The sequence below is a fragment of the Temnothorax nylanderi genome, unplaced genomic scaffold (genome assembly GCF_030848795.1).
Source record: "Temnothorax nylanderi isolate EJ_2023f unplaced genomic scaffold, tnyl_v1.0 TNYL_tig0094_pilon, whole genome shotgun sequence".
NCBI classification, from domain to species: domain Eukaryota; kingdom Metazoa; phylum Arthropoda; class Insecta; order Hymenoptera; family Formicidae; genus Temnothorax; species Temnothorax nylanderi.
The window spans coordinates 342,349-368,774 of NW_027249156.1; the positions used below are offsets into that span (position 1 = coordinate 342,349).

The 26,426-nt window shown below is 41.2% G+C and overlaps 2 protein-coding genes across 7 annotated transcripts in view; one reads left to right on the forward strand and one right to left on the reverse strand.

The window, feature by feature from the left end:
- LOC139775174 (uncharacterized) overlaps positions 1-9,413 on the reverse strand; it is a 115,008-nt gene extending 105,595 nt beyond the window's left edge. The window contains exon 1 of one of the 2 annotated variants that reach the window (XR_011718759.1): positions 1,260-1,356. Coding sequence is in view for 1 of the 2 variants with exons in the window: in XM_071710978.1 (XP_071567079.1) it covers positions 9,041-9,167 (127 nt within the window). In the remaining variant the exon portion in view is untranslated. Of the gene's footprint in view, positions 1-1,259; positions 1,357-9,040 lie in introns of those variants that run through there. The other variant, XM_071710978.1, reaches the window with a different exon arrangement.
- Positions 1,343-25,680, forward strand: LOC139775173 (uncharacterized). 5 transcript variants are annotated; one of them, XM_071710974.1, is made up of 4 exons: positions 1,343-2,282; positions 20,188-20,389; positions 20,964-21,098; positions 22,266-25,680. In XM_071710974.1, exons 2-4 carry the CDS (start codon positions 20,196-20,198, stop codon positions 24,223-24,225), a joined length of 2,289 nt encoding a protein of 762 aa, XP_071567075.1. In that variant the 5' UTR covers positions 1,343-2,282; positions 20,188-20,195; the 3' UTR covers positions 24,226-25,680. The 5 variants fall into 5 exon arrangements, with proteins under 5 accessions (XP_071567075.1, XP_071567078.1, XP_071567076.1 ...); XM_071710977.1 differs by lacking the exon at positions 1,343-2,282 and adding an exon at positions 4,071-4,211; XM_071710975.1 differs by lacking the exon at positions 1,343-2,282 and adding an exon at positions 16,278-16,717.
- Positions 25,681-26,426: the final 746 nt, after the last annotated feature.

A 26,426-nucleotide genomic window follows, 5' to 3' on the forward strand; every position in this document is an offset into this window, starting at 1 on the left:
TTTAACTTTCTGCTAAAGCAAGATAGCGTAATCCTGGCAATCTTGTTACAGAGTAAGATCTTTACTGCTTTGATAACGAAATGAGAACTGATTGTTATAGCGAAATAACTCTTGCCGATTTTATCAAATCGTTTACAGTAAATAAAAAAGCAGTATTTTCATCGTACAATAATTGACAAAATTTGCCTCATTTATGTATTATAAAATATGTGGTACCAATCTGTTTTCTTTTTCTGTATATAATTCAACTATATTTTATATAAAAAATGTATTTCTCTTTGAATCTAATCATTGTGGCTGATCGTTTTACGATTCCTTAAAATTCTGAAAAATCATTAATATTGCAAATGGAGAACGGCATGGCATAAGAACAGGTGAGCAGTTTGGCGACCAGACTGGGCGCGGTGCGCATAGTAACTCTTTTGCAATCAATCATACATTTGATTACATTATCCGTGAATCGAAAGTAGGTTGTGTCTCAGGAAGCCGCGGTATTAACCGCTGCACGTCATTGCTACATTCGAAGGATATAATTGCAGCCTTGCTGATTTATGCTACGTATCGAGCGACGACCAGCGGTACGCCGATTAACTCATTATCGAGCACCTTTGCGAAACGCGTCTGGAGAACCGGACGAATGCAGCGGCCGCTAATAGCCCGCAAAAAGTTGCGTAAAATACTACTGTTTATGTCTTATTTTTATGTCGATAATTTTTATAGATCCGATACATATGTATATCTTTGGATTCGACGATCGCGATGGAAAAATTCATTCTCTTCCTTGAGTTTTCTTAAATCCGTATTTAAAAAAAATAATCCGCGCGTTACAATGCTGTTATACCTCCATGCAAAGCTTTTCACGTATAACATGTTATTGTTATTTTTATTATTAGATAGTACTTGTTAAATTCAGCAATATATACACGTACGAAGATAAAAATATATAAACGTGAATAAATTAACATCTACAAACAAAATGGACATCAGAAGCATGGCTTTCTATATGTAAAGATTAATTATTTATTATCTAATCTCTTATATTTAATTCCTTGTTTTGTAAATCGCGGGGGAATTCGCGAATTGATCGATTGTCATCAATGTTTTTCTGCGAGATATTATGGGTTAGGTAATTATTTTTTAAAATCATTTGTTGATTTAGTTTTTCGACATCTCTCAGTAGCCAACGCAAAGTGAAAACGCGTGGAACTGCGGGACGCAGAGAATCGGCAATCGGCATAGAACATCAACCACGTATTTACCACGTCACGCACGCGAGACGACTCAACTCTCGCCGTCTCGCCGTAAGTGCATCTCCCCGATTTGTGATCGGCAGCATCCGCCAACATCCCGATCCGCCCGCGCACTGGACCGAGCACCGAGCACCGAGCCGCGAGCGTCCCGAGCGAGAGTCGAGACGCGGCGCGACGCGACGCCGACGCGCCGACTGGGCCCGAAAGCCGGCGGAGGAGCACGAGTAGTCCGTTCGTACCACGCTCGTGCGACGCATCGGCTCGGACGCTCGGCGCGCTCGGCACGACCCGCGTTTCGTTTACGCGCGCGCTGCGAGATACGTCGCGGCGTCGGTCGTCGAGATCCCATCGGCACAAACCGCATCGCTCCGCCGATCGCGAGCGCGTCGTCTTGGGAATCGATAAGCACGCGATCGTCATCCTCGAGCCGGCTGCGACTGCGCGCGGTCGAAGAGCGTTTTCGAAAATACGCGTCCGACTCACCGAGTCGTCGTCGTCGCCGTCGCCGTCGCCGTCGCCGCCGCGCGCGAGCGCGTTTTCAAAAATACGCGCGCTGTCGCGGTTCATCAACGGGACGGATCGCGATCAGTGAGCAACTTGAAGAGAGTACCATCGAGGCCGAACGTCATCTCGTTGTGTGGAAGAAGGTGTCGCGCGTAAAACCGCGAGAGTGCAAAGTGTTCGCGATTATTAACTATCGAGCGAGCTGTCGCATGAACGGCGCGCGATTTGTCGATATTTAGGAGCCGGCTGTGGGAAGATCCTCGTCGATCCTCGTCGATCCTCGTCGATCCTCGTGCTCGAGGCGTCGGATGGACCGACCGCGAGGAAGCGCAAACCCGGGCGCGCAGCATCCCTCGAGAGAGTGTAGGCGCGCGTCGCGACGTCGAGGCGGCACGTCGACGACGACCGCGGACCGAGCCGCCCGCGCCCGTTGAGGACAGCTGAGGACAGCGAAGCGCGGACGAGCGGCCTCCGTTCGCAGCCGAGGGGAATACCTTGACGAGGCTCGTTATGGATTTCCACCCGATGGTGAGCGCTTATTAATATACGAGTATAAAATAAACGTCGCTCCTCGATAATCCTCCTCGATTAAGTGAAAACGCGCGTTCTCTACATAAGGAGATATTAATTTCCCGGATCTGCATGTGTGCATTAATATTGCGGTGAGAAACGTGTCGCTGAGAAGTCACTGATTGTGAGTCATAACTCGATCGCGTGGCTCGTTCCGCGAAACTCGATCGCGTCCGGCATCGGATATCGCGCGAACGCCGAAAATGTTTCTCGTAAATCGGCTCAGATCCATACACCGCGTCCATTTACTTGGAGATTGAATTATCGCTGTCTGAGAACAATGACATATTAGTCTCAAGTATCGTTAGTAAAGAATTGCCAAATTCAAATACTCGATTTGTTTGCGGGCATCGCCGAAAATTGGTACACAAATTCTGAACCTCGAATCGCCGTGGCTTTACAAAACACATCGATTATTTTATGAGCTAGCAATGAAGACATTTGTCATTATCGCGGGCAAGAATTCGATTGAGTCTGCAGACGCTATTATGTCATCAAGACTAATACGTACAATGGATACGCAAGTATCGGCCGACGCGCGACGCGCGACGCCGCCGCCGCGCCGCGCCGCGCCGGGTATATCTGGCTCCCGGTACTCTCGTCTCTCGTCTCTCGTATAACCGCGGACGGAATGATAATGGCCGCCAGTAATTTACGATCCCTGGAAAAGATCATTGCAGACGGCGCGCGTTCGTGCGCCGTCTATCGCGATCGATCGACGTTACGCAAAAATAGCTCGACTCTCGAAAAATTGCCTGTCGGCAGTCTAATCAAACGTGCCACGTTCTTTAATTATTGCGCCGAGACAGGGGGAAACGTGAAACAAGACATCGAGAAGATCTCATTGTCAGACTGTCCGAACAGGAAAACGTTGTGTCTCAATTTACTGATTTTAATGTTAAATATCTTTTTATAATTAATTCATGACGTAAAAGAAGATTGACACGAGAGGTAATAAAGGTTTTTCTCACGTACGCAATCCCTTTCTTTTTTCTTATATCTTTTTCAAGTAATTTAAAAAAAAATATGGGCTTTATTTATTATCTGTGTAATATATTAATTTTATAAATATAAAAAGCAGAAGAACAAAATTCTTATATTGAGATTAACGTCTTTAATTATTTATCTATTTTCCGTGCAGGTGCTAGAAAATAACGTTGAAGTTTTAGAGTTTGAGAGAACTCGCAAATGTTTGTTAAGAATTAATTCTGATCCTAAATTATAAATTTATTTAAATAAAGATCTCCATTTGAGATTAATTCAAGAATCACCATCGATATCTTTATCGATTGTCTCTTTTCTAAAAATAATTATTACATAATAATTAATCGCATTAGTTTTTTAAATCGTGTCTTTAGCTCGATAGATCTTGAAGCAAAACGGAGCAGGAGAAACGTTCTCAATGATAAATAAATTCGCTCATTATTGCACGATCCACACGCACGGATCATCTTGTATATACATTCGTTGTATGCAGACAGATCGCAGCCTAACAAAGGAATAGCCATCGAGACGGGTGGAAGGTCAAGATCGAGCTTATTCGCTTCGAAAATGGAAACTCGCGCTCGTGCAACGCCGCAATTAATCGCTGGGGCTCCGTGGTAACGTAGCGTCCGCGGGATGGAGCGACGCTCATAATCGCGCAGAAATAACCCGCAGGAATTTAACGCGCACGCCGCGCCGCGCGCCGTCCCGTCGCGGCGCGGCGGCGTTCGTCCGAGAGACCGCAGCCGAGAGTCGACGATGAGGTCTTTGGGTTAAGTATCGCGGATAGTGATCTCTCGACCGTGAGCATTAGCATAATCTTTTAACGCGCGCGCGTTCGTCTCTCGAAGAGGAACTCGCTTGAGCGTTACAGAGTGCCCGCGTCTTCGCAGTTACATATATGTACGTATTCGCATTAACGTGCACCGTCGTCGTCGCTATTATTTCGACCTTACCTTACCGCGCATTCCTCGCCGCGATTACTACCTGGTTTTTGCTCCCTTCTCGCGGCAAAGTCCTTGAAATCGAGGATGAAGTCATTTCGAGGAGGGGAAAAGTGGTACCGGCGAAATCGTTCGCTTTTTTCGACCGTCGATGCACGCCGTTACTCGGTGCGCGATATGAGTTGTCTCGCACGTATACGATCGTAACGATAATCGTAAAGCTCGTGTCAGACCGCGCGTTAAAAAGTGAGATTAAGATTGCGTTATGATTAAAGATTCGTTCGATTATGCTAGAATCGCGATTTACATTGACAATTTTAGTCTTGTAATGTTTTGTACGTCTTCCCTCTCCTTTCTCTAATTTTTATTTGTATCTCATTTAATATGGATTTATAAAAATATCACAGAGCATTTTACAAAGCATTAGAATATCTTCTAATTACTTCATTTTTGCCTAATATTTATTGCCTGATATTAATTATATTGTCTTTATTATTATGTGAATAAAAGTTAGTATAATATTGATTAATAGAGACTGGAGATTGAAAACTTTTAATCTCTCGGATTTTACTTATTTTGTTCTCGTGAATCCAATTTCAATTTTAAAATTGTTTTTGCCATTCTCGATTTAATTTTCATTGCGTATGTTTAATAACTGTTTGAACATGATTCAACGTAAATATCTTCTTTCTTGGACTTCTCGGAAAACACTTAATAATGCGTTTTACGCGTGTATAACTCTTCCATAAGTTAACGCGGATATATTCTAATTTCCGTGCGTGGGTGGTCGATTATCATTGCATCCTCATTCGTCGCTCCCCGTTGGCGTCGTCTCTCGAAAGCGGGATTCGTTTCTTCGAGCGACGCTTGTAGCTGAAAACTTACAACTTACGCCATACGGGACATGTCCAAGTCCCGGAATAATTTATGATTGCTTTCTTAAAACGATGATCCCGAACGCTGAAGCGTGCGCATAAATGAGAATTGATTATGGCCTCGCGCGCGCGCGCGTAAACACCTGAGAGGGACGAGATTGTTTAAAGTCAGTTTCGCCGGTTGATTGCCGGTCCCGAGATCGCATCCTCGGTATACACGCGACGTCCTCTAAAGATTATACACATAAATACAGACACGCAATGTGATACCTCGTGTGTAGCTCCTCGGAGATTTACGACGATCAAAATGACAAGTGGACACGCCAGTGTAATGAGGCTTAAAGTGTCGTTCGATGTAGCCTGACTTTGTAATGACTTGAACGAAGATACTTGACTGACAATGAGAAAATGCGTCATGAGAAAATTCTGCAATAAGAATGCACAATATCACACACCTTTAATATTAGATGAAACATTTACGTGATGAGTCAATAATAAAACATTATTGAAATTGAAATTATAAAATGTATCGGTTTGCTCATTAATTTATTGAATATGTATTAAATACGTATTTTATCGTTACATAATAATTCTTATCTTACGGTACGTTTCTATCAAAACCGCATAAATTTTCTTAATTGATACGAAGAAATTTTAAGTTTTAATACGAATGATAACTTTCTATTTTGCAATAAAGTATCGATAAAATAATGCAATAAATTTGAATGAACGAAAAAAGATATGGACTCTACTGAATCTTGCATTTGTCCTCCTTTTAAAAGCATGTACAATTTCGTGATTATCACAATCAATTAAGCAACTGGAATAAATATGAGTTAACGAAGCAACGATTGGTTTGCGATTTGTGATGCAAAGAATAATATATAAATCGCAAGATCTCCTCATGAACATACAGTCGAATATATTGATCGCTTTAGAAAGTGTAATGTTTCAAAAGGAGGACGGAGGAACAGCGCGGGATAATTGGTGCTGATAAATCAGACTTGGCTCGTGATTGCCCGCGCGATCTCGAGTAAACTTGTTAATTTACGAACTTTAACACCAGGAGGAACGTACAAAGTGTTCCTTAATTAAGCCGCGAATCATAATACGCTTTTAAGATGTACATAAAAGTATCAGTCACGTAACCAGTATACCATCTTATTTTCAACGTATTTATGTACAATTATATTTCACAAATTAAAAATACAAAAATCCTAATAGCATTAATAGTAGATTAATTGATTCTAATAGAGGATGCAAATTGGTTTTCTTCCCAATTGTCACAAATTATATGTAATATCTGGATATTTTTAAGGTAAATGGGAATTAAAAATTAATTTTATTTAATAGTAAATTCACTGTAATGACGAGCCGTAGCAAAGCGTGGCAAGCTGATTTAAAACGATGCCACTTCGCTGGCGTTATTTCTCCCGCGAAAAAACGAGTCTTTTTATTGCCCGTCCGGACGCTATACCTTTCCGGCTAGCTTTTTGCTATATTTGAAATTCTCCGGCGATCCTAGACCTATGTCGCGCGTGACGGGACTGCAATGGAAATCCTTCGATGAATGAGTCTTTTTTCTCCCGCGACTGACCGTTTCCAATGTGTATTCTACAAGAATTGCATCATAACTGTCATGATAGTGTTACTACACAACAGAATAGTATGCCAATATCATTGCCGCATGTTTTATTACTTTGATAAAGTTTTAAAAATACACAGCTAATTATACTAATATCGAATATGTACGATATTATGAAAAAATATTTGCATTACAAATTGATCGATAATAATAATGCGAGGCAAGAAATAGTATTTAACTCATTAATTTTTTTTCACTATTTAAACTGCATTTCTTTTCGCGACAATCTACACTACGAGAGGGTAACACATACAAACAAAAAAATTAAGTCGGAGATCGATGAGACACTTTTTTAGTAAATATGTTTAAGAAATGTTAAAAATATTTAATACTGCCGATGTGTGGATCCGTTCAATTCGAAATGGATAAGTGGCATGGTGTGTGAGCGCACTCCTAGACTCATGTCGCGGAGCGGATGAATGAGAGCGACTCGTGGGGTTCGTGGGGAGCGCACGTACTTACGGAGCGCATTGCGCATTGCGCGTATACGGTTCCCGGGACGCGCGCGCGACTGGTCGACGCGACGAGCGGCGCAAAAAATGCGGAAGATAAAGCACAGCAGCATCCACCGCAAAGCCGACGGCGAACGTCTTCGCGAGACGATCGACAATGGCGATCACGTGTGCGGCGGCGCTTATACACGACACGATACGTATATACGTGCGTGGACGTGTCGTACGCGTGTGCGTAGCCTCTTGTCGCCCGTGCTCCGTGCAGGCGTTCTGGGGACAGTGGCGAGGGGGTTGAAGAGAGCGGACCCGTATGAATGGGGGCTTCATTCACGTGGCCGCTTCTCGCAACATGATCACGCAGCGCGTCTCGCCTTCCGACTTTATTCGCGTATCTCCCGCGCGAACAATGGCCCGGACTTTACAAAGGGCCGACGCGTCGACATGATCGGGTAATTGGTTTGCACAATCTATAGCGCCTCGAAATAAGCTCGCTATTGGTTGCGTTTAACTTTTTCGTCCGTAATCCTGTAATTCTTGTAAAACAAAATAATAAACGAAACAAAATAAACCAAACTAATATTTATAAAATCTTTTCAGTATTAAATACAGTATTTTTACTGTAAATTTTGTAATAATAAATTTATAAGAAAGGAGGATCTCTTCGACAATCTAATATTACAGCCTTGTAAATTTTATATTTTTAGTCCTATTCTTCACATTTTTCTACACGTTTCTTTCCTGCCGAGAGTTTTCGTGCGTGCTACGCTCTCCGCTCAAATCAGGCGATCGATACGGCAGATAAAATCATCGCAGTCTCTTTTCCGCGATGGCGAGGATGTACACGATATGGCGTACCATCAGACATAACATAAATACTCGATCGCGGGCCCTCGATTTTATATCGGATCTCGATCCGTCCGTCCGGTCGTTATTCCTCGCTCGAAGGCTCGTCTTTATAAGGAGTAAGGGCAGTTTACGCGCCGGCATGTAACGCAGGTATCGGATCGTTTTCTCTCTAGCATTTATCTCGACCGACCGGTCGTTGGGCGAGACCTAAGTACCGGATCGGTTTGATGAATAGCTCGCACGACGTACGTAGGCCACGTGGGTGGAATTACGGGCGATTTGCCGCATCGATTTCTTGCAATGTGCGATACAGGAAACGCGCGCGGTGCGATCCGCATTTTACGATTTTCCCTTTTCCCGTCCCTTTCTCTCGGTCTATAAGATGGAGAATTCTATACATTGGCTTGAACAAATCCATTTAACGAAATCCGAGTCCGATCGAGAGATCCAACGATCGTTCGACCGATTGTTCGACGCATCCGTCTAAACTTATGCCGATCTATATAAATTTAGGTGATAAAAACTCGTGAACATCGCGTCGTAGATAAAGAAAGTTATGCTGTATTTCATTGGATTTGGTTTTGTTCGGCGAAGGAAGTAACTCAATTCAAGATAACGTGCATACCTCATGAAAGATCACGTAAAAGGTATGTTTTGCGTAGAGTTAAGAAATTTTGGAGAGAGATTACGACGATTCCGTTAGATTTAACGTAACGTAAAAAGGAGAAAGTTATCAGACGTATAAGTTTAAACGGAGTAAACTTTGTATGAGTTGCCATTTCTTTTAACGATTGCGCAACGATATCCTTATTCCATACACTTTCTTGTGTTTTTTGAAAAAAATTAGTTTAGTTTGTTAACGTAAAGGATATGAGACTATATGAGTTAATAACTATCGCGCGATTATCGTCCGTTTAATTTAAAAATTATAAAATCCTTTGAAATTTTAAAGCGTTTGGCACGTTGATACCTGATGAATGAACGCGAAAAAGATACGGGAGATCAGCGAAGCAAGACGAGAAGTAGCTCCCCCTCAATGGGACCAGTTCATCCAGTGTCTTTCGAAGGCGGGTCTCGTATCGGCTCGAGTAATTCATTTTAGCACTCAGATCCGTATATGGACTAGCAACAGGCTCGACCACTCGTATCAATTCGTTCTTCTCCACCGTCCGAGTGTAATTCCGCCACTAGTGCTCCGTCTGTCGAAGACGGCGAATGTCGAAAACGAGCTATTCCATTGCAAGCATGGCGGTGTAACGCGATAATTTGGGAAAAATATTTAAACATTTATACAAAAAACTCATCACGCATGTAAGACATCGATAAATATTATCTATATAAAACAAAATATTAAACTAATATATCAAAAAAATTACAAATATTATATTAACATTATTAAATATTGATAACAATTGATAAGTGTAGGAAAATATACGTGTTACATAATATTTATAATAATTGTAGTAATATAATATATGTAAAATGCACTATTAGAATAGCGTTATCGAAAAATGTATCGTAATACCATCTTTTGAAATCCTGAAGCGGAAATCTTTGAATAACGAGTTAGTCTCTCACTTTGTAGACGCAAACGGCATCTTGTTACGTCTACGTGTGAACAACACGACGGGTTTGCTCCCGAAAATAAAGCTAAAATAGGTGTGGTCAACTTAGAAATAGAATAGACAAGTTCGCGGATTGGCGTGAGACAACGCCCGGTTTCGTCATATCCCGACAGTTCATGGAAAACGTTTCGAGCCAAGCGGAATGCATACAGCCGATATGTAATTTCATCGGATTGGCATGCATGGAAATCGATTTACAAAGATCGCTATTTTTCTAGATCTTGAAAATTCTTCCCGATATCTTTGATCGGGAAACAATGGTTTAATTCAGTTTGAAATAAATTTTCTGATCTGAAAATAATGACATGATCACAGAGTATCACGAGAGTGTGTTAGTTGATATCGTTACATATGTGTGACTTGAAAAATTGAACGACAGTATATCGACCGCGGGTGGGCGAACACGTTACGTCGACCCATTAGTCATCGCCGGAGAAAAATCAGTTGGTCGTTGTCGAATCGGGAACCAGGAGGGAATTTCGTCTTTCCCAATGTCTCGTCGAAACAGCCGTAAGTTGACTCGCTTCGCCTCGCCTCGCCTTGCCTTGCCTCGCCTCGATTCGTGGTTACGTAAAGTCGTTTCGGCTGGTTTAACGACAGGCCCGCGCGCCAGGAAGAAACGGCGATGTTTAATCATAATAATTATTTCATCGGTCCCGTCGATATCGTCGATATCGCTGTATCGAGATCGCCCGCGATGCTAATTGATCCCCCTATCGGTTTTGCGCAAACGGCACACCATTTGATGGATAATAATTCGGTTAATAATTCGGTAAGCGCTCGGTGGCCGTCCACAAATTGTTTTCTGCCTCTCGTTTTGATTAATGGCACGGCCAATTCGCCCCCTCTTGTCCGCAATATCGTCGCTAATTGCGACCGTTCTTCCCAAGCGGGCTCCATCTCGCTTCGAGTACAAAATAATGAGATACGGCGAGAGCGTCGAAAGTCGTTTACAGATCCAATGATCGATGACATCGGTGCACGCTTATCCGCGCGCTTGTCTTTAGGCCCCCGCTCCATCATTTTTAATTAAGAGAGCCGAGCTTATTTGCTTATCGCCAAGGCGTCTTACCGGGACGTGGAATTCGTAATTACGTTGACGAGTCATTAATCTCTCTCTTTCTCTCCCCCCCCTTCTTTCTCCCCTTCCCCTTGTTGTCTGTGTTTTGTAAAACGTGCAGAACTTAGAAATCTGCTGCTACAATTATTTCATATGATAAGAAAACGGACTGTCGTACATATTTTTGATGCAAGTTTCAGTGCAAACAAAGGATTCGAATCTAGATTTCATTTCTTATGTAACGCTTCCAACGCAAGCGTGAACGCTAAGACGGGTAAGAATTCAGCAATAAATAAATATATAAAATACACACGGAGACCGGAGAGCGTCATCGACGTGGGTGCAGGTATTTTCGTTCCAACCTAATTCAGTAGTTCTAGAATTACATCCCATGGTACCGGCCTAAATATAAAATCTAGCGCGCGCCTGCCTGTAATGCTGTAACGCCTCGGTTAGTCGATACACAGCCGATACACAGTCATTAATAATCGTCTGATCGCGATGATTGACAAGGAATGATATTTTAATCGAACGTGGGTTCCAAGACGCTTTTGCCCATCGAAAGAATTAATTAAATCTGATATCTGCGAGCGCGATTGATCAGGATCGATCGCTATCGTTGCATGATCAGATGATGGCGCGGTCGGACATGATCCAATCGGCTAACGATCCAGACAGCCATATTTTCTCGAATTAGCGAATATGGCAATCGGAGGAGGGTTTTCTGCTCGATCTCGATCGGTGCAGGTCAGCACGAGGGAAGAGGGGATCACCACGCACCGCACACGCGAGAAAACGAAAGAGAGGAGGGCTTCGTTGCCGAGTGGGAGAATTTTCACATCAGCAAAACTGCCAATCGCGATTGTCGTACATTACCCGCGAATGTGATTACTGGCACGAGCAATTAAATCATATGATTAAATTGTTAAATTAATAACCGACAGCGATTAGATTTTCAGAATATTTATACGTTTAATCTATCAATTTACAGGATGTTTATACATTCAATCGTTCATTTCAACTTTATATTAGTTAAACCTGAAATGGGATTTTTTATCAAACCTACTTCAGCTATAAATTGCATTATTTAGAGAAGTAGACTGAGTAATACGATGAAAAAATTTTCACGTCTTAGCGGTAACGTACTGCCAATCACGATTGCCGGATGTTGTAGCGATGGCGATGGCGATGGCGATGGCGATGGCGATGGCGATGGCGATAGCAGGATAGGTGGGGAATAACGGGTGAGCGCGTTCTCCATTACGGTAAAGCGCGCTGTTTCGTATTCGGACGCATTAGCTGAGAAAAGTTTTATGACTAGTCGGTCCTCGACCAATCAAAGTTCCAGAGAGACGATTGACGAGAGAGAGAAACGTAATATGTACGCGCCGTGTTTGTTGAACCGCTTCTTGCGAGCATTTCTTCGGTGCGAGATTATTATTGGCGTCCGACCGAGCGATTCGCTTTCAATTAACGATCTTCTTTTTCACTCTCGGATTCGCGAGCTAGAAAAATATGTAACCGCGCGCAAAAGGCGCCACGTTCTCATTATACATGCACGCGATTGCGCAGCATCTTTGACTCGCACGGGTAACTTCTTCTACTCACTTGTAATCGTGCGCTCGTTGCATGCAGGTGGTGTTGCGAAACGACTGCCAGGTGTCATGGAGAATTTTAATTTATGCAGGGTGTTTCGTTAGATATCTTTTTATTTGTAATCTCTACGATCAGTTGGAAAATAATTTTTTGTTAGCAAAAATACGAAAAAGTTATTTATTGCACTCTTTGGATTTAATATCGAAGATTGCGAACATCTATATAACTAATTATAATTCAAATTAAAATTTTATTGTAACTTGCTTGAAATTAATTGTAAGTGAAAAATATAATCTTTCTCTATTTTCTGTTTTTAATATTAGTTTTTCTCAAAACATCTTTATTTCTTATATATAATATTTAATATATTAGTTAATTAAATTATTTTTATATTATATTATATTAAAAACTATGAGTATCTTGATATTTTATCTTTTAGGAAAAAGATTGGTTCCATGTTTACAAATCTGTAGTTACAGAGACATTAGGTTGACACAAGATACGAGAACACATGTCACTAAAACTGTTGAACTTTGCGTTTATCAATTCTTAATCGGTGGAAAGCAAAAGACATTTAGGAATGAATTTAAACGCATCGTGCCCCTCTCTCTCTCTCTCTCTCGATGAAAAACGCCCACGGAGCTACTTAATTGTGAGTTGCTCTATTGCCAAATTAAAGGCGACGTACATCAAATAATTCGTATGTAAAAGAACATTAGGCAATTTAACGGTATCAGCGGACAGCCTTATATACCTCCTTTCAGATTTCTACCACGTGGGCGATCCAATTGGACTAGCTGTAAGGTGGCCCATCATCGCCTCGAGAAATCTTTCTCGTTTTCTCTTCTTCAGATGCCTCCACGAGGACTGCACTAGTCTTCAGTTTTAGCTGAATCACATTACTTTGCGTTCATATTTCGAAAGCGAACAACGTATGCTCCGTCGAAGGCTCTCACAGGTGTCGGAGCTCTCACATTATGCAGCGAGATCGCGAGCTGCGTATTTTGTAATTATTTATCGCCTACTACGGGCGTAACGACAGTGATTAACGACCCTATAAAAGCAACGATGTTAACGATGCTGCGGTTGCTGGAAGATGAATTTCGAAGTGGATCAAGTTTCGGATAAACCGGGAAAAAGTCATTATCGTTGGACATTCAAGTACCAAGCGTTCGGTTTAATTGTGATTTTGTTTCTTTCTCAACCTTGTTATTAAGTGCTGATAATCAATTCGCTTTTGGTTTTATTGTCGATTTTACCATCACGGTGATATTCCACGAGTAGGGCTTACATCTACGTACGATCAGGCGTCAACGACTAATCGTTCTATTATGTATTCGCGAGATACACAAACGCGACCTTTAGTATTTCGTGCTTGTTCTATCTGACAAATATCATTCGGACTCGCTATACGGTCTTGCATGGAGCTCGCTCTCGACGTCTAAGGTAACTAACGCTCAGCACCAAAATTGTCACCCACGCGCGGCAGCACGTTTCGTCAGCATCGTCGAAGCGTACTTCCGCTCGCGCCTCGTTTGAGAATCAGGTGGCTGTTCCCAGACATACATATCTAGGTCGCGTTACGCAAGACGTACAGCTGGCATTTGCACTGTTGATGATTGTACGTAGATCGACAAAACTCAATGTACAAACGTTAGGTTTTAAATAACAAACAAAGTTGGGTAATCGGAGCTGCTGTACGGCCCATTGTATCGGGATTCTCTCTGCGTGAGTGCGTGGACGACACGTTGATATTTTATGCGACTGTCATCTCCGGCGTCGATTCTGTGAAGGCGTATATTATATTCCGTATAGGTTAAACCACCCCGCCTACTTGTCCGATGTGTCCCAATACCTGGCAGCGATATGTCAACAACTACTTTCAACTCCGCGTTCCATCAGCTCGCGTATTTTACCCGGCGCGTTCGTGGAATAGCATTTAAATCCCGACGATCGGACCGCGCGCTCGCCAGCAATACATTGTTTTTACTACACGGCAATAATGACATTTTCAGTAACGCTAATTCCCCAGATCAATCGTAAAATGTTTAATTTAATGTTTAATTTTAATACGAAAAAAGTCAAAGGTTCCATGTTTTTCGTCTAAAATTGATTTAACCACGGCCGATTATCTTGCAGAATAATTATAATTTAAATCTTTGAAAGCGTACGCATTAAAAAGAGAGACGTGTAATCAGTTCCGGGAAAGTGCCAAATAACCTCTCGTTATAATATAATATCAACTTTTCGCTCCGCAATCTCATTAATGTAGTCCGCGCCTGAATCCCAGGTTCCAGTACACATCCTTCGAGTCGCGTTAAATCGCATCGGGATGTATATGGCAATGATCCGGCCGGCGCGCGGCGCGGCGGTCGAAATGCGTTTGCCATTTTGTGCAACGCAGACCGGCAGACGCGTAATAAATTACGTACATTACGAGATGGACGGGGTGCACGGGAGAGGCCCCGGGCACCGGACGTCATCCTGCATGCCACTGTGGGAAACCTGAAGCCTCCTCCGGCAACAGAGAGGAGCCTTCAAGGCTCATTAACCGAGAGATAACGCGTTATGCCAGATTACGATGTCTCTTCGTTAGCTCACTTATCGGTCTGGTGCCGTTGGCCGCGTGAATGTCGATGTATCGGTTCTGCCGGCTGTTATTCGGAATGCACGTGTGATAAGCACGCGTGATTCGATGTAGCTGGTTAATATCACAAGATGTCTCGGAGACGATTTCTTTGGGCTTGTATATTCGATTAATAAAGCCATTTATTTCAAACTCTATCAGTAAAACAGAAAACAATGCACTCCGAAGAATATTGTAGAATAACCATACCGCTAGGATTATATCACGTCATACTATTCATGAGTACAAACAAAAATAATTTTGTTGGATTATCAAGATAATTATGTAGGACACTCCAACTGATTTCTAGAATGTCAATATTTTTTTGCAGCATTGTCATCATACTTGAGCATCCTACTATAATTATTTTGAGATGTGGCAACAAAATTATTTTCAGATCTGTATCTATAGCTAAATTTTTCAATACTTTAGCGTTTAGCAAAAGCGTTTTTTTCATACACAAATATAAAATACACCTAGGAGAAAGATCGTGAAATTGATTAGATTAGAATGTCATTTGTCTAATAATACTTAATTGTACTCGATACCATTTATGGCACCTATGCATCATCTTGAAGCGAAATTTAATTTAGGATCCACTAGTGTGAAAAGAGGGGACATCACTCCGTTAGTCGAAATGTCTTAAAATAAGCCCAAAGTAAAGCTTTTCTTTTCCATTTAATTTTTTGTTGAAAAATAAAATAATTCTTGTTAATTCTCCGAAGAGCCATAACATTTTAAATTTGTTAATTAAATGGAAAAATAAATTTCTGAAATGATAAGAGAGGGTTTAGTACCTAACTATCAAAAGATATTTCTTCGATTATTCGTTTTGCGAGTATTCGGAACGAGGAACGAAGAATAAAAAGAGAAGGACCAAGTACGAGAAGTGGCTTGTGCGCGGCTCGATTCCTCGTTGGTAGTTCGCGGGGTTAAATATACCCTCGTTGGTCTCATCATACAGAGAGAGGGAAGAAAGAGGAGGAACGAGAAAGAGAAAATGGAGCGAGAAAGATAAAGACGGTCGCTCGGGCATGCACACACACATTTATACGTCAAAGTGAGAACGGGAGGGAATACGAAAGAGGGAGAAGAAGAAGAAGAAGAAGTTACAGAAGAAGGGAAGGAAGAAGAAGAGAGAAGCTGAGGGGCGAGAAAGAGAGGGAAGAACTCGAGTTCTGCTATTACAGAGCACCTCCGTGGCGCACAGCCCAATATGGAGCAATCTCAGATTTCCATCCGCCCAAATCGAGAATATACGCCCGCGCCTCCGCTCGCTTTTCTTGGCCTGCGGAGGGTTGGTCGTTGTCGCGGTTGTCGTCTTCGTCGTCGTCGTCGTCGTCGTCGTCGCTAACGTTTCTCCCCTCGTCCTCCTTTGACGGAGGTGTAGACGTTGCTCTCGGTAGAGTTGTCGCTTGTCCACTTCACTCTCGCTCGTAACAGTGCCAAAAGTGCTTCAAAACACTCCGCTTCGTTCTGTCGATCCCATTTTCTTTTCTTTGCTCCTTTTCTTTCTCCTTATTTACTTGCCACCTTCCGATTTTTCTCGTGATCAATACAGTTCCTCTTTTTATCTTTTTATATAGGTGGAAGTTTACCACGTGTGATCACGTTTTCTTCCTTATCTTATTCTTTCCTTCGAAATATCTCTCGATATCTCACTCTGTGCCTGCCAAGGGATCGTACGAGGCAGAGCCGATCGCGTGGGCGATCGCGATGCATTGAAAGGTTCGGGCGAAGGTGATTAATCGCGGCTTGTGATTTGTACGATTGATCGTGTTCAACCGACAACGACCATCGCGTCATTTAGTTTGGCGGGAAATCAATCGTGCGTGAAAATTAAGTAACGTATCGTACGTAGTAACGTAGAAACGTCTGCGGCGCGCGCGAAGCTAGTTGCCGGTCGTGGTTTTTCAAGAAGAGGATTCGACGAGAACGATACGTTCATGTTGCCAGAAAGCAACTTTCCCGTCACAGGTAATCGGCAGCGTGATTTCGAGTGATCGTGGGTCTTTTTTTTGTTTCTACCAAATCTACAAGTCTATTTTGAAGAGTTTATCGCTGCTACGCCGTAGAATAAAGCGATGATCTCAAATCATCGACATTCTACGTCTTTGATTCGTAAAGTAGATCGAAAATTTTCAATTGCATTATCTGAATACTTGCGAAAAGACAACCGACGGAAAATGAAGGATTATTCTGATCGAACAGCCACATAATGAGTTACTGTTCTCCATGTGGGATGTCGTCGTTGCGCTACGCGGTTTGCGCGGGTGTTACGCGTAATTACGGATCCATAACGGCGTCGTAATCAGGCCAATGGATCACGGTCTGTCCTACTAGTGGGTCACAATATGTGAGCAAATCGATCTTTGTGACTTTAAGGACATTTTGACGATCGGTTATCGCATGTGAAAAAGAATCTTTTCCAAAGGATTTCTTTTTTCCGGCCGTTGCATCACCTTGACATGTTCGCGAGCACCACGGCTAACTTTCCGTTTTTAACCTAGTTGCGCTTCTGCCAATAGTGCGGAAGACCACATGTTTTCTCGCGGAACAAACGTCTGCTTCGATTCGTCCACTTGTTGCCTGTGAATAAATCAAGTTTGACGTCCATCGTAATATTATTGAAGAATTGAGAAAAAAGGGGAAAAAATCATTATGTTTATTTCCTCACCTATCATGAATATCGAGTTATAAAAGAGAAAATTGGATGAAGTATGATGTATTCTTGAAATATCTTTTATAGACAGTTAGTTGCGTCTATAATTTTTTAGAGCGAGGTCGTCATTTATTATGATCTTTTAATCTGATTAACATTTTGAATAAAATTAGACATGCAACGGTATAATATGTACGCTTTAGCAATCATAAATGCCTAGTGTGGCGCGATACCATCAGCCATAATCCTAAATATGGAGTGAGAAATTTGAGAGAACCGAAAATAGTGGCGCTACGCCAAACGCTAAAAATAGCCAAAAAATAAATTGTAGTTACGCGCCCGCCTGCATCATTCTATAACTGGTCTTCAATGAAAACGAGCCACCTCCCGCACATATCGATATTAATATCTTCCACTGATCTCGCTTTTTGGCGCACGTTTATATACAATTTTGTACATTTTAAAATTATTAAAAGTTCAAGTAACAATACTTAAAAACCTGGGATATTTGAAATTTTACAAGTTAAAGTCTAAAGAAACTTAGAACTTTGTTGAATCTTGAAATTTAAATTATATAATTTCAGAATCCTAGATTTTTGGAGCTTGTAGAAAAATATGAAGTGTTGATTCTTTCACATTTTAAAACTTATATATATTTATAAAAGAAGAGATCTTTTATTTCCAATTTTGTATTTGTCATATCCATATTTATATTTTTGCTGGAACTTCGTTCTAAAATGTCGCTTTGAAATCTACGCAATTGAATTGGTACATCTCACGTTACGTTTACGAGAGCTTAAATACGTCTCAATTGTGTTTCCGATTGTTTTCGGGATCTTAATGGCTTAGCTTTGTATCGAGATCTTATCCCGAAGTACCCAAATGACAGTCGACACATAGGCGGATTCTCGCGAGACGTTGAAACCCGATCGACTAGGCCAAATATGGCTCAGGAATTGCGGGTTTTCGGTGGGCTGTGCCGGCGGACTGTTGCCGGTTCTATTTTCGCGCAGGAATATTTTTATCCGACGGTGCTGCGCAAAGTCACAGTATGTATAATACGCTTCTTCGTCTTTTGCGCGTCTGCTTCTTTCTCCGTTTTAGCCTCTTTCGTGCGCGTCGTATTCCGACATCATCGCGCCGCGCCGGTCGCTGACACTTTTGCTTCTCTCGTCGATCCTTCATTAAATTTCTCTCTCTCTCTCTCTCTCTCTCTCTCTCTTTTTCTCTCTTTCTATATTAGTAAAAGTATGAACTGACTTAATGTAAAACTTAGAAAAATATCTTAGATATTTGTTATTAATATAGTTCATTAAACTTATATATTTCATTAAAATTAAAACATTTACATTTTATTAATTGCAAGATATCATTGTATTTCATAAGTGTTGTTATTATAAATATCAGATTAATAAATAAAAACTCGATATATTTATTATATTGTAGCTTACGTACATACATGAAAATTAAACTGATAATGTCTTATAAAAGTTTAAAAGCCGGCTCCAGAATTCGACAATGAATTACTTGCCTCTAACAAGTGACTATCGTGAATATTGTGAACTGTCTCACACGAGATGTTTCCAAGCGGATCTTTAACTTCTAACACGTAACGTTGACATGCTCGCAGTTCACCATTGTGTGATTTCGAAGCCTTGAACGAACCGCGGTCGCCTACACGGTTTGCTCGATGGTGCAACGACGGCAATAGGTGCGCTTGATCGTTTATCCATTTGCGTGTCGGACATTCGTTTAATTTCTGCCATTTCTCACGCCCGTCAAATCCACGCAACGCAACTCACCGCGCTGCGCGCGGCATTAATCAGCTCGTTAATACGGTGGTTATGAATATTCCGCAATTCGCACACCGGCAACGATCTCCGGCTTCGACGGCTCACGACGGCCCACGCGCGACCTTTCGCGCGGCTCTCGCGCACACCGAAATAAGAAAGTAGAAGCTGTTTGTATGGTGGCTACTTCCGACCTCGTTTTTTTCCGTTTTTTTTTTTAATTAATTGAGAGTGGCCGAACATTACGGCTATCCAATAACTAATGACTAATTAGATGAAGGCTTAACATGGAGCGGTCTTTAAAACTTGAGTCAAATTGAGTAAACAGGTTTCGAATTACCTACACTTTAGGCGTGTCCAGAAGTTCTTTTTCGGCTATCAATTGAAAACAGTCATATACACACAGAATTGTTAATGCCTTAACACACAAATTTATGCGCAATATCGAAACCTTCAGTGAAAATTGAATTAGTGCTTAGCTGTGAGCTAGAAAGATTATACAGGATTCCAGGCCTTCTATGATAATCGTTAATGGCATACATTTTGAGATGAAAAACTGTAATAATTTTTTAATGAAAAATATTTAAAATTGACCAGTCAAATTGTTCAAAATTCGGTCAGATGTAGCACAATAAGATTTACGTTTCTGCGTTTGAAATCTTGTTATCTAAAAAGTATAGTATAATATATTGAAAGGATGTGATGATACAAGGAGGAATCAACTTTATAATAGCAATCCGTGATGTTTAAATTTCTAGGGGGCACTATGCAGACCGAGGAAGTCGTGCCGCGTACACAGTCTATTGGCATAGACAGTGGTCTCACCGACGGCGCTGGTTTGCAGCATCATTTGCATCATTCGGCACATTTACGTTGCCCGCTATCACCTCTAATCCACATGGCCGTCAAGCAGGAGCCTCAGGAGGAAGAAGAGCGAAGTCGCGATGTTGGCACATTGAGGTGAGTTATGTCTCTTAATTTGAACCTTGTGAGATACGCACGAAGAAAAAAGTTTTGCTGACACTGCATATTTTACGTTGATGTAACAAATGTCATTAATTAATATTTATTATATTAATTACTATGTAAGACAGCAAACGGATTTGTTAAGAATACTAATTTTAAAGATATATTTCTTATGAATAGATTTTCTTTCGTTTTAGCAGCAAATTAAATTTACTTTAATAAGAAATCTATATTTTTGTAAACAAATTTGTTTGACAAAAGAATTTTTACAAAAACAAGGTAATGTAAAACAATTAATTATGATGACAAAATTTTTACATTGAATCTATAATAATCACACTAGCAAAATCTTTTTTTTCTTAGTGCATCTATATCATTAATTGTCAAAGTCAATAAATCGAGTTATATCACACAAGGAATTTTTTCCGTCTATTAATCGTTAAATAATATAATTTTGGATGTACCATATCTTTTTCCGTAGTTGGAAATTGATAGAGAAAAGATATATATCAGAACAGAACTGACGCAAGCACCGGTGAACGAAAGTCTCTTTTGTCGTTTTTGATAGCCCGCAAGTGGACGTAGGCAACGTGGCGGGTTCGGTGGACAGCAAGCATGGACAGCAGGTTGGTAATCAAATTCAAGGATTGGAGGAAAATCCAGTATTAACTGCTCCGGATTCTAGCAACCGAGGACGAACCAGGTGATATATTTCTCTTTCTTTGATGTATTTTATGCGCAATGTTCTATCAGTAATTAAATAGAATACAACGATAAAAAATTTGAAGCTTTTTTTTATACAAACATATATATATATTTTCTTAGGTGAATTTCACATTAATCTATTTAAATTAAATAGTTTTGCAACAAGAGAAAAATAGATACAACATTTTTGTCAAATAAAACGCTTGTGTCTTCTTAGATTGGATAAATCTCGTATCATTTGAAGCGTTTGAAGAGTGTGATGAGTATGTCTCGCGACGGCTTACATTGTCAGGTAGCGCGATCCGCGGCAGCGACGCGACTCGGGTTATCTCTCTTATCTTTTTTTGTCATGTCTCTAACGATGTCTTTAACGTAAAACCGGCCGATGTCCAGGAAAGTGCTTTAAGTGCGGTCGTCGCGTCGACAAGAAAGATAGGCGCCAGGAAACTGGTTCGTGCCGAGCGAGTCTTCTAAAGCGATGCGTGCGCGCGCACGAGTACGCGAAGAAAAAAAATTGCAGATATATACGTCAGCGAAACGCGCGTCGCAAGAGAGTCGATTACCGTTATTATTGAATTTCATTAAAGGCCCGGTCGCGACTAGAGAAGAAGAAGCGCGACACACGTTCTCTGCATACGAGCGAAGGCGCCATACCGCGCGGCACAAAACGCTATTAAGGTGTGGCTCGGAATGCAGTTACTGGCGTTAATGAAAGAGCGATATCACCGACATAAGAGCTACAACTGCACGCTAGTTCAAATACTTTTCTTCCCAGATAATATGTTAATGTAACATCGGTCTACGAAGAAAGAAACCGCCAATAAGAGTACATTCTTTATTTCCTCCCCTTACTTTAACGGATAATTAACTAGGTAACAAATTTTCTTTTGTTGGAAAAATATTTTTCTCTTATTTTATTTTAATTTCTTACTTATTTCAATTCTTTAAATAATTTTGGATTAAAATCAGAATTTGTTTATTTCAATAAGCAATCGAATAATTCAACAAACAAAGAAATATAAAGAGAGAAGAAAAGAATAATTATTCCTTGTAATTTTCTTGATGCTCAGTATAACTTTTGTCATAGAAATGCTCTATCATGGAAAAAAAACGTGTGGTCTACCAGTCTAAGTATTGTCGAACTATGAAATCTCGTATATTCCAGTCGTGGCCGCAGGAAATCACGATGGAAGCTCAAATTCCATCATCAAGCATTACCACCGGAATATTTGGATCACTACGAAGCATCCCTGGCCCAGGAAAATCTGAATTCGTCGCCGCCGCGCATCATCGAGCCAGCAGCATCCAGTCCAGCACCGACAAACTCGACGTCTACCCCAAGTCCCGTCGCTGACGTTCATGGCTGGCTGCAACGAATCGCGGCGATGCAACAGGAGCTCTGTCCACAGATCGCGCCGCCTCAATGCCCAACGACCCTTGGCCATAATCAAGTCACCGGTACTAGAAGATCCGTCATCACGTCGGTATCTTCGCAGACTTATCCTAATCATCATATCCAGCAGACACAGTCGCAGACATCTAGCAGGCCCCCCATGAAATATTCCGATCTGCCATACATGGGTGAAATCACTCTGGACAACAGTAAACCTAGACGTGGCCGGAAACCGAAGAAGGCCGACATATGTCATTTGATCTACAAGAATTATGGCACGATATTACCGGGCACGCCTGGTCACGAGGAGAGGAGACTGTCGCCTCGGGATAAGCAGGATCATCGGGAACGTGTGTCACCTCAAGTACCTTTCCAAAGGACTGATGTTCAGAACAGGATCAGCAGCTTATTGGAAAAACGGCTGACTCAGGAGACCCGGCGGAGCTTTGCCTTATCTGAGAATTCGCGGGAGCAGGACGAGCCATTGAATCTCTGCATCAGGGATCTCAATCAGCTGAAAATTCGACTATTGCGGAAACACGGGAACGTGTACGAGTCTGGCCAGGTGAAGAGCGAAACGTCTAGCGACGGTGAAGAAGTAGAGTGTCTGGGGACGAACTTTTTGTCGGAACCAGTGAATTATTCGGAAGCAGTTGGTCATCGGTCAAATAACAGTTTCGTCAATCATAATAATAATGTGATCGATCCTATGGTCGGTCACAACTCTGGCTTCGTGTACTGGCCGAATGCTGGCGTGTTTATTCACCCAATGGCGTTGCAATCCCAGTTGCTATATTATCAAAAAGTCGCCCAAGGTGACAAGTGCCCACCGCCGACAACGGATCAACCGCCGAGAGAGCAAAAGATCGTGCCCAAATCGATATACTCAATGATGGAGACAAAGAATGCGGCCCAAGTGTCGCCGATATCTACAGCTCAAGCGATACCAGTGTCGACTGCCACGTCCACTTCGCCAAGACCGAAGAGGAATGCGCCCCTAGGCCAGCAGCAGAGTCAACCAACCAAACGGAAACGCTCCGCCATATTTATACCGCCGATGCCAACCGAAAATAATAATAATCCGGCGACAGAAGTGAGCATATGTAAGTTCAAATTTACCGGTGGCGCCAAGCCTAGTTTACAAGAGAAGAAGAGCCTCTCTGTGGACTCAGGTGGTAATTTCCGCTATTACAGCGGTACCGGTGATAAGAGCATGCGCGGTTACGAGTTCTTTCCCAGAGAGGCTCTCCAGCAACCGGCGTGTCAATCTGGTAGCACTTCCGCCGCCGGGGCCTTTCTGAATGCCGCCGGTGAAAGGATTCAACCGCCGATTGCGTGTCAGAGGAGTCCGACCGGCCAGGATGACGGCCGGCGAAAGAGAAAAACCAGAAAATCACTGCAGCGCGAAAAGTTGGAGCAGACTTTCAAGGAAAAGGGTTTCCTTATTCAGACACAACAGTTAGAATCCGCGGAGGGTGCTACCTATTGCAAGTTCCGGCAGCTCAGGAAATTCACCAGATATCTGTTTAGAAGCTGGAAAGACTATTTGCCCGGTAACGTACGCGAATTGAGCGGCTGTGGCAGTGGTGCTCCCGTTGCTATAGATAGCGACGTGGCTGATGTTGAAGTCGATGGTGACGCCGCTCTCGTTCCCTCGCCGCTTCCTCGCAGCAATTTGTTAGACGTGCCGAACAGCTTCGTGGAGGATCATCGGACTTTACCTCTCACGTGAGGCTCAGCATTCGCGACGAACGAAAGTCATGACACGATACGATTCAATTTGTTGTTAACAACTTTTCGGCTGTTAATTTCTTGTTTTGCGGAAATCTATTGTATATCGCCTGCTTTGATAAAATCAACAAAAATTTTTTTATGTGCAAATTAAAGATCTTTTCCCTAAATCCATATTTTAAAACAGCAAAAATCATGCTCGGAGCTATAGATAGCAATGGATAGTATGAAAAAATTGATTTCTATTTAATTTCTCCATTTATTTTAAGTATTTTAGTATTTTATTAATTTTAACTATTAATTTTCTCAATAATTTTCATTTTTTATTCTGGATTTAAAGCTGGAATCAAAGCTATCATATGAAATGTATCGTACACGAATAAGTTCTTTCAAACGCTTCTCATTAAAAAATTATTACAGCATAGACATTTTTGATATTAGAATCATCTTCAAATGACCTCAGACGTCTGGCATTAAGAATTATCACGGGAGATCTAGGATGTGTGTGCGTGCACATGCATATGCGTATGTGTGTGTAAAATCATTACCAGTATATTTATTATTATGATAAAAATACATTTTAATCACAACAGTATCGTGTCATGACGTGCCTCACAGCCCTCACAAGAATGAGATAATAAACTCGATCATAGCTTAGTGCCAAAGATAAGAGACTGGAATGTACATGAAATCACAATAGAGAACGGGTTAACCAAAGAGGGATTTTGCTCTCGCCATACTGGAATTAGAATTGTGCAGTGGTTTTTAGCTATCGGACTGCGATGCATTTGGGATGGTATCAGAGTGAGACTTGTAACGCGATACCGTCTTTCTAAGCGAAATATCGTCTAACGAAATCTAGTCTTATTTATACTCTTTTTAAATTGTAAATATGTTTTTTTTGTTTTACGTCTGATGGATATTTATATGGAGCTACTGTGCGCAATAGTTTGGATAAGGTATGGAAAAGAAACGCGACATTATATGCAACAATTACGTACAATCAATTCGTTTCTTCGACGTTGCACGGGGCAAATATCTTGACGCATTTGCCAATGTTATAAAAACGCGACCTGTTTGTATATTAAAGTGCAATAATGGAATTAAGTGAGACGTTTATTTTTACAGATTATGAAATCTTTCATCTTATTTCAATTAACGCTATTGCTATTTTATTTAATTCCTGATCCCCAAATGCTAAAAGATGCGATTCTTTAATTTGTGTCGAACTGAATATCTCGTCATATCTATACCTATGCTCCGTTAAGCGGAACAACTGCAAGTTGAAAACCGTCCCATATTCGTGCTGTTATCTTTCTTCATGCGGCGACAAATAAAATTATTTTATACTTATGCTCATTGTAACGAAAAATCTTTATATAGTCTGTAATAATAAAAAAATAAATTGTTTTTGATGTTTGCGCATGGTACAGAGATTCAGCGAGATAGTCTTTCACATTGATTTTGATAGCATCAATAAAAAGTATAACTGCGTTTTATATATATATATATATAATATATTCTATGTTATATATTATACATATGTATTTTAAATATATTTACATATGTACAAAATACAAAATCTATAAGAGTATACATGTATATAAACACTTTAATGAGATAATAAAAACTTCGAGATAATTTTCAACTTAATGAAATAATAAAATTTTATGCTTATATATTAATTCGAATTAAATTCCGGATTCTCACACAAATCTATTTTTAGGAAGAAAACTGTACATAAAATTGTACATAACTCCAAAAAATTTCACAGTTACAATACTTTCTGTTGATGCGATCGATTTGATTTTTTCTTCTCATCCCATCAAAGTAACCTTTTGTGAAAGCTGTATATTGCAGGAGATCATAAGCCGCGCAGTCATAAAGGGACGCGCCGTCGAAATGAAATTCAACATGCGCAAGATGAATTTTATTGAACGACTTTTCGGCTGTCCCGAGACACGTCGTTCATTAACGAGCACCATGCTCGTGAATATTGCATTTGTGATTTTTTACCAAATTCGCGTTTTATTAAAAAAAAAGCCGCTTTATGAGGAATCTTAATTAAAACCTTTGAGGTACTTCTTCCCGTTCGGCTTCATTGATGCGATACCAGCGGCGGGACGTTGCGATCGCGGATCACGTTTGTGAGCTCGCTGCACGGAACGGAGAAAGAGACGCACGTAGACCACATAATACAAC

Coding starts and splice junctions, on each gene's coding strand:
- LOC139775173 (XM_071710973.1), top strand. CDS start 16,924: ATGTTGCCAGAAAGCAACTTTCCCGTCACAG. Junction 20,390..20,963: donor CGCGATGTTGGCACATTGAG/GTGAGTTATGTC, acceptor CGTTTTTGATAG/CCCGCAAGTGGACGTAGGCA. Junction 21,099..22,265: donor AGCAACCGAGGACGAACCAG/GTGATATATTTC, acceptor CGTATATTCCAG/TCGTGGCCGCAGGAAATCAC.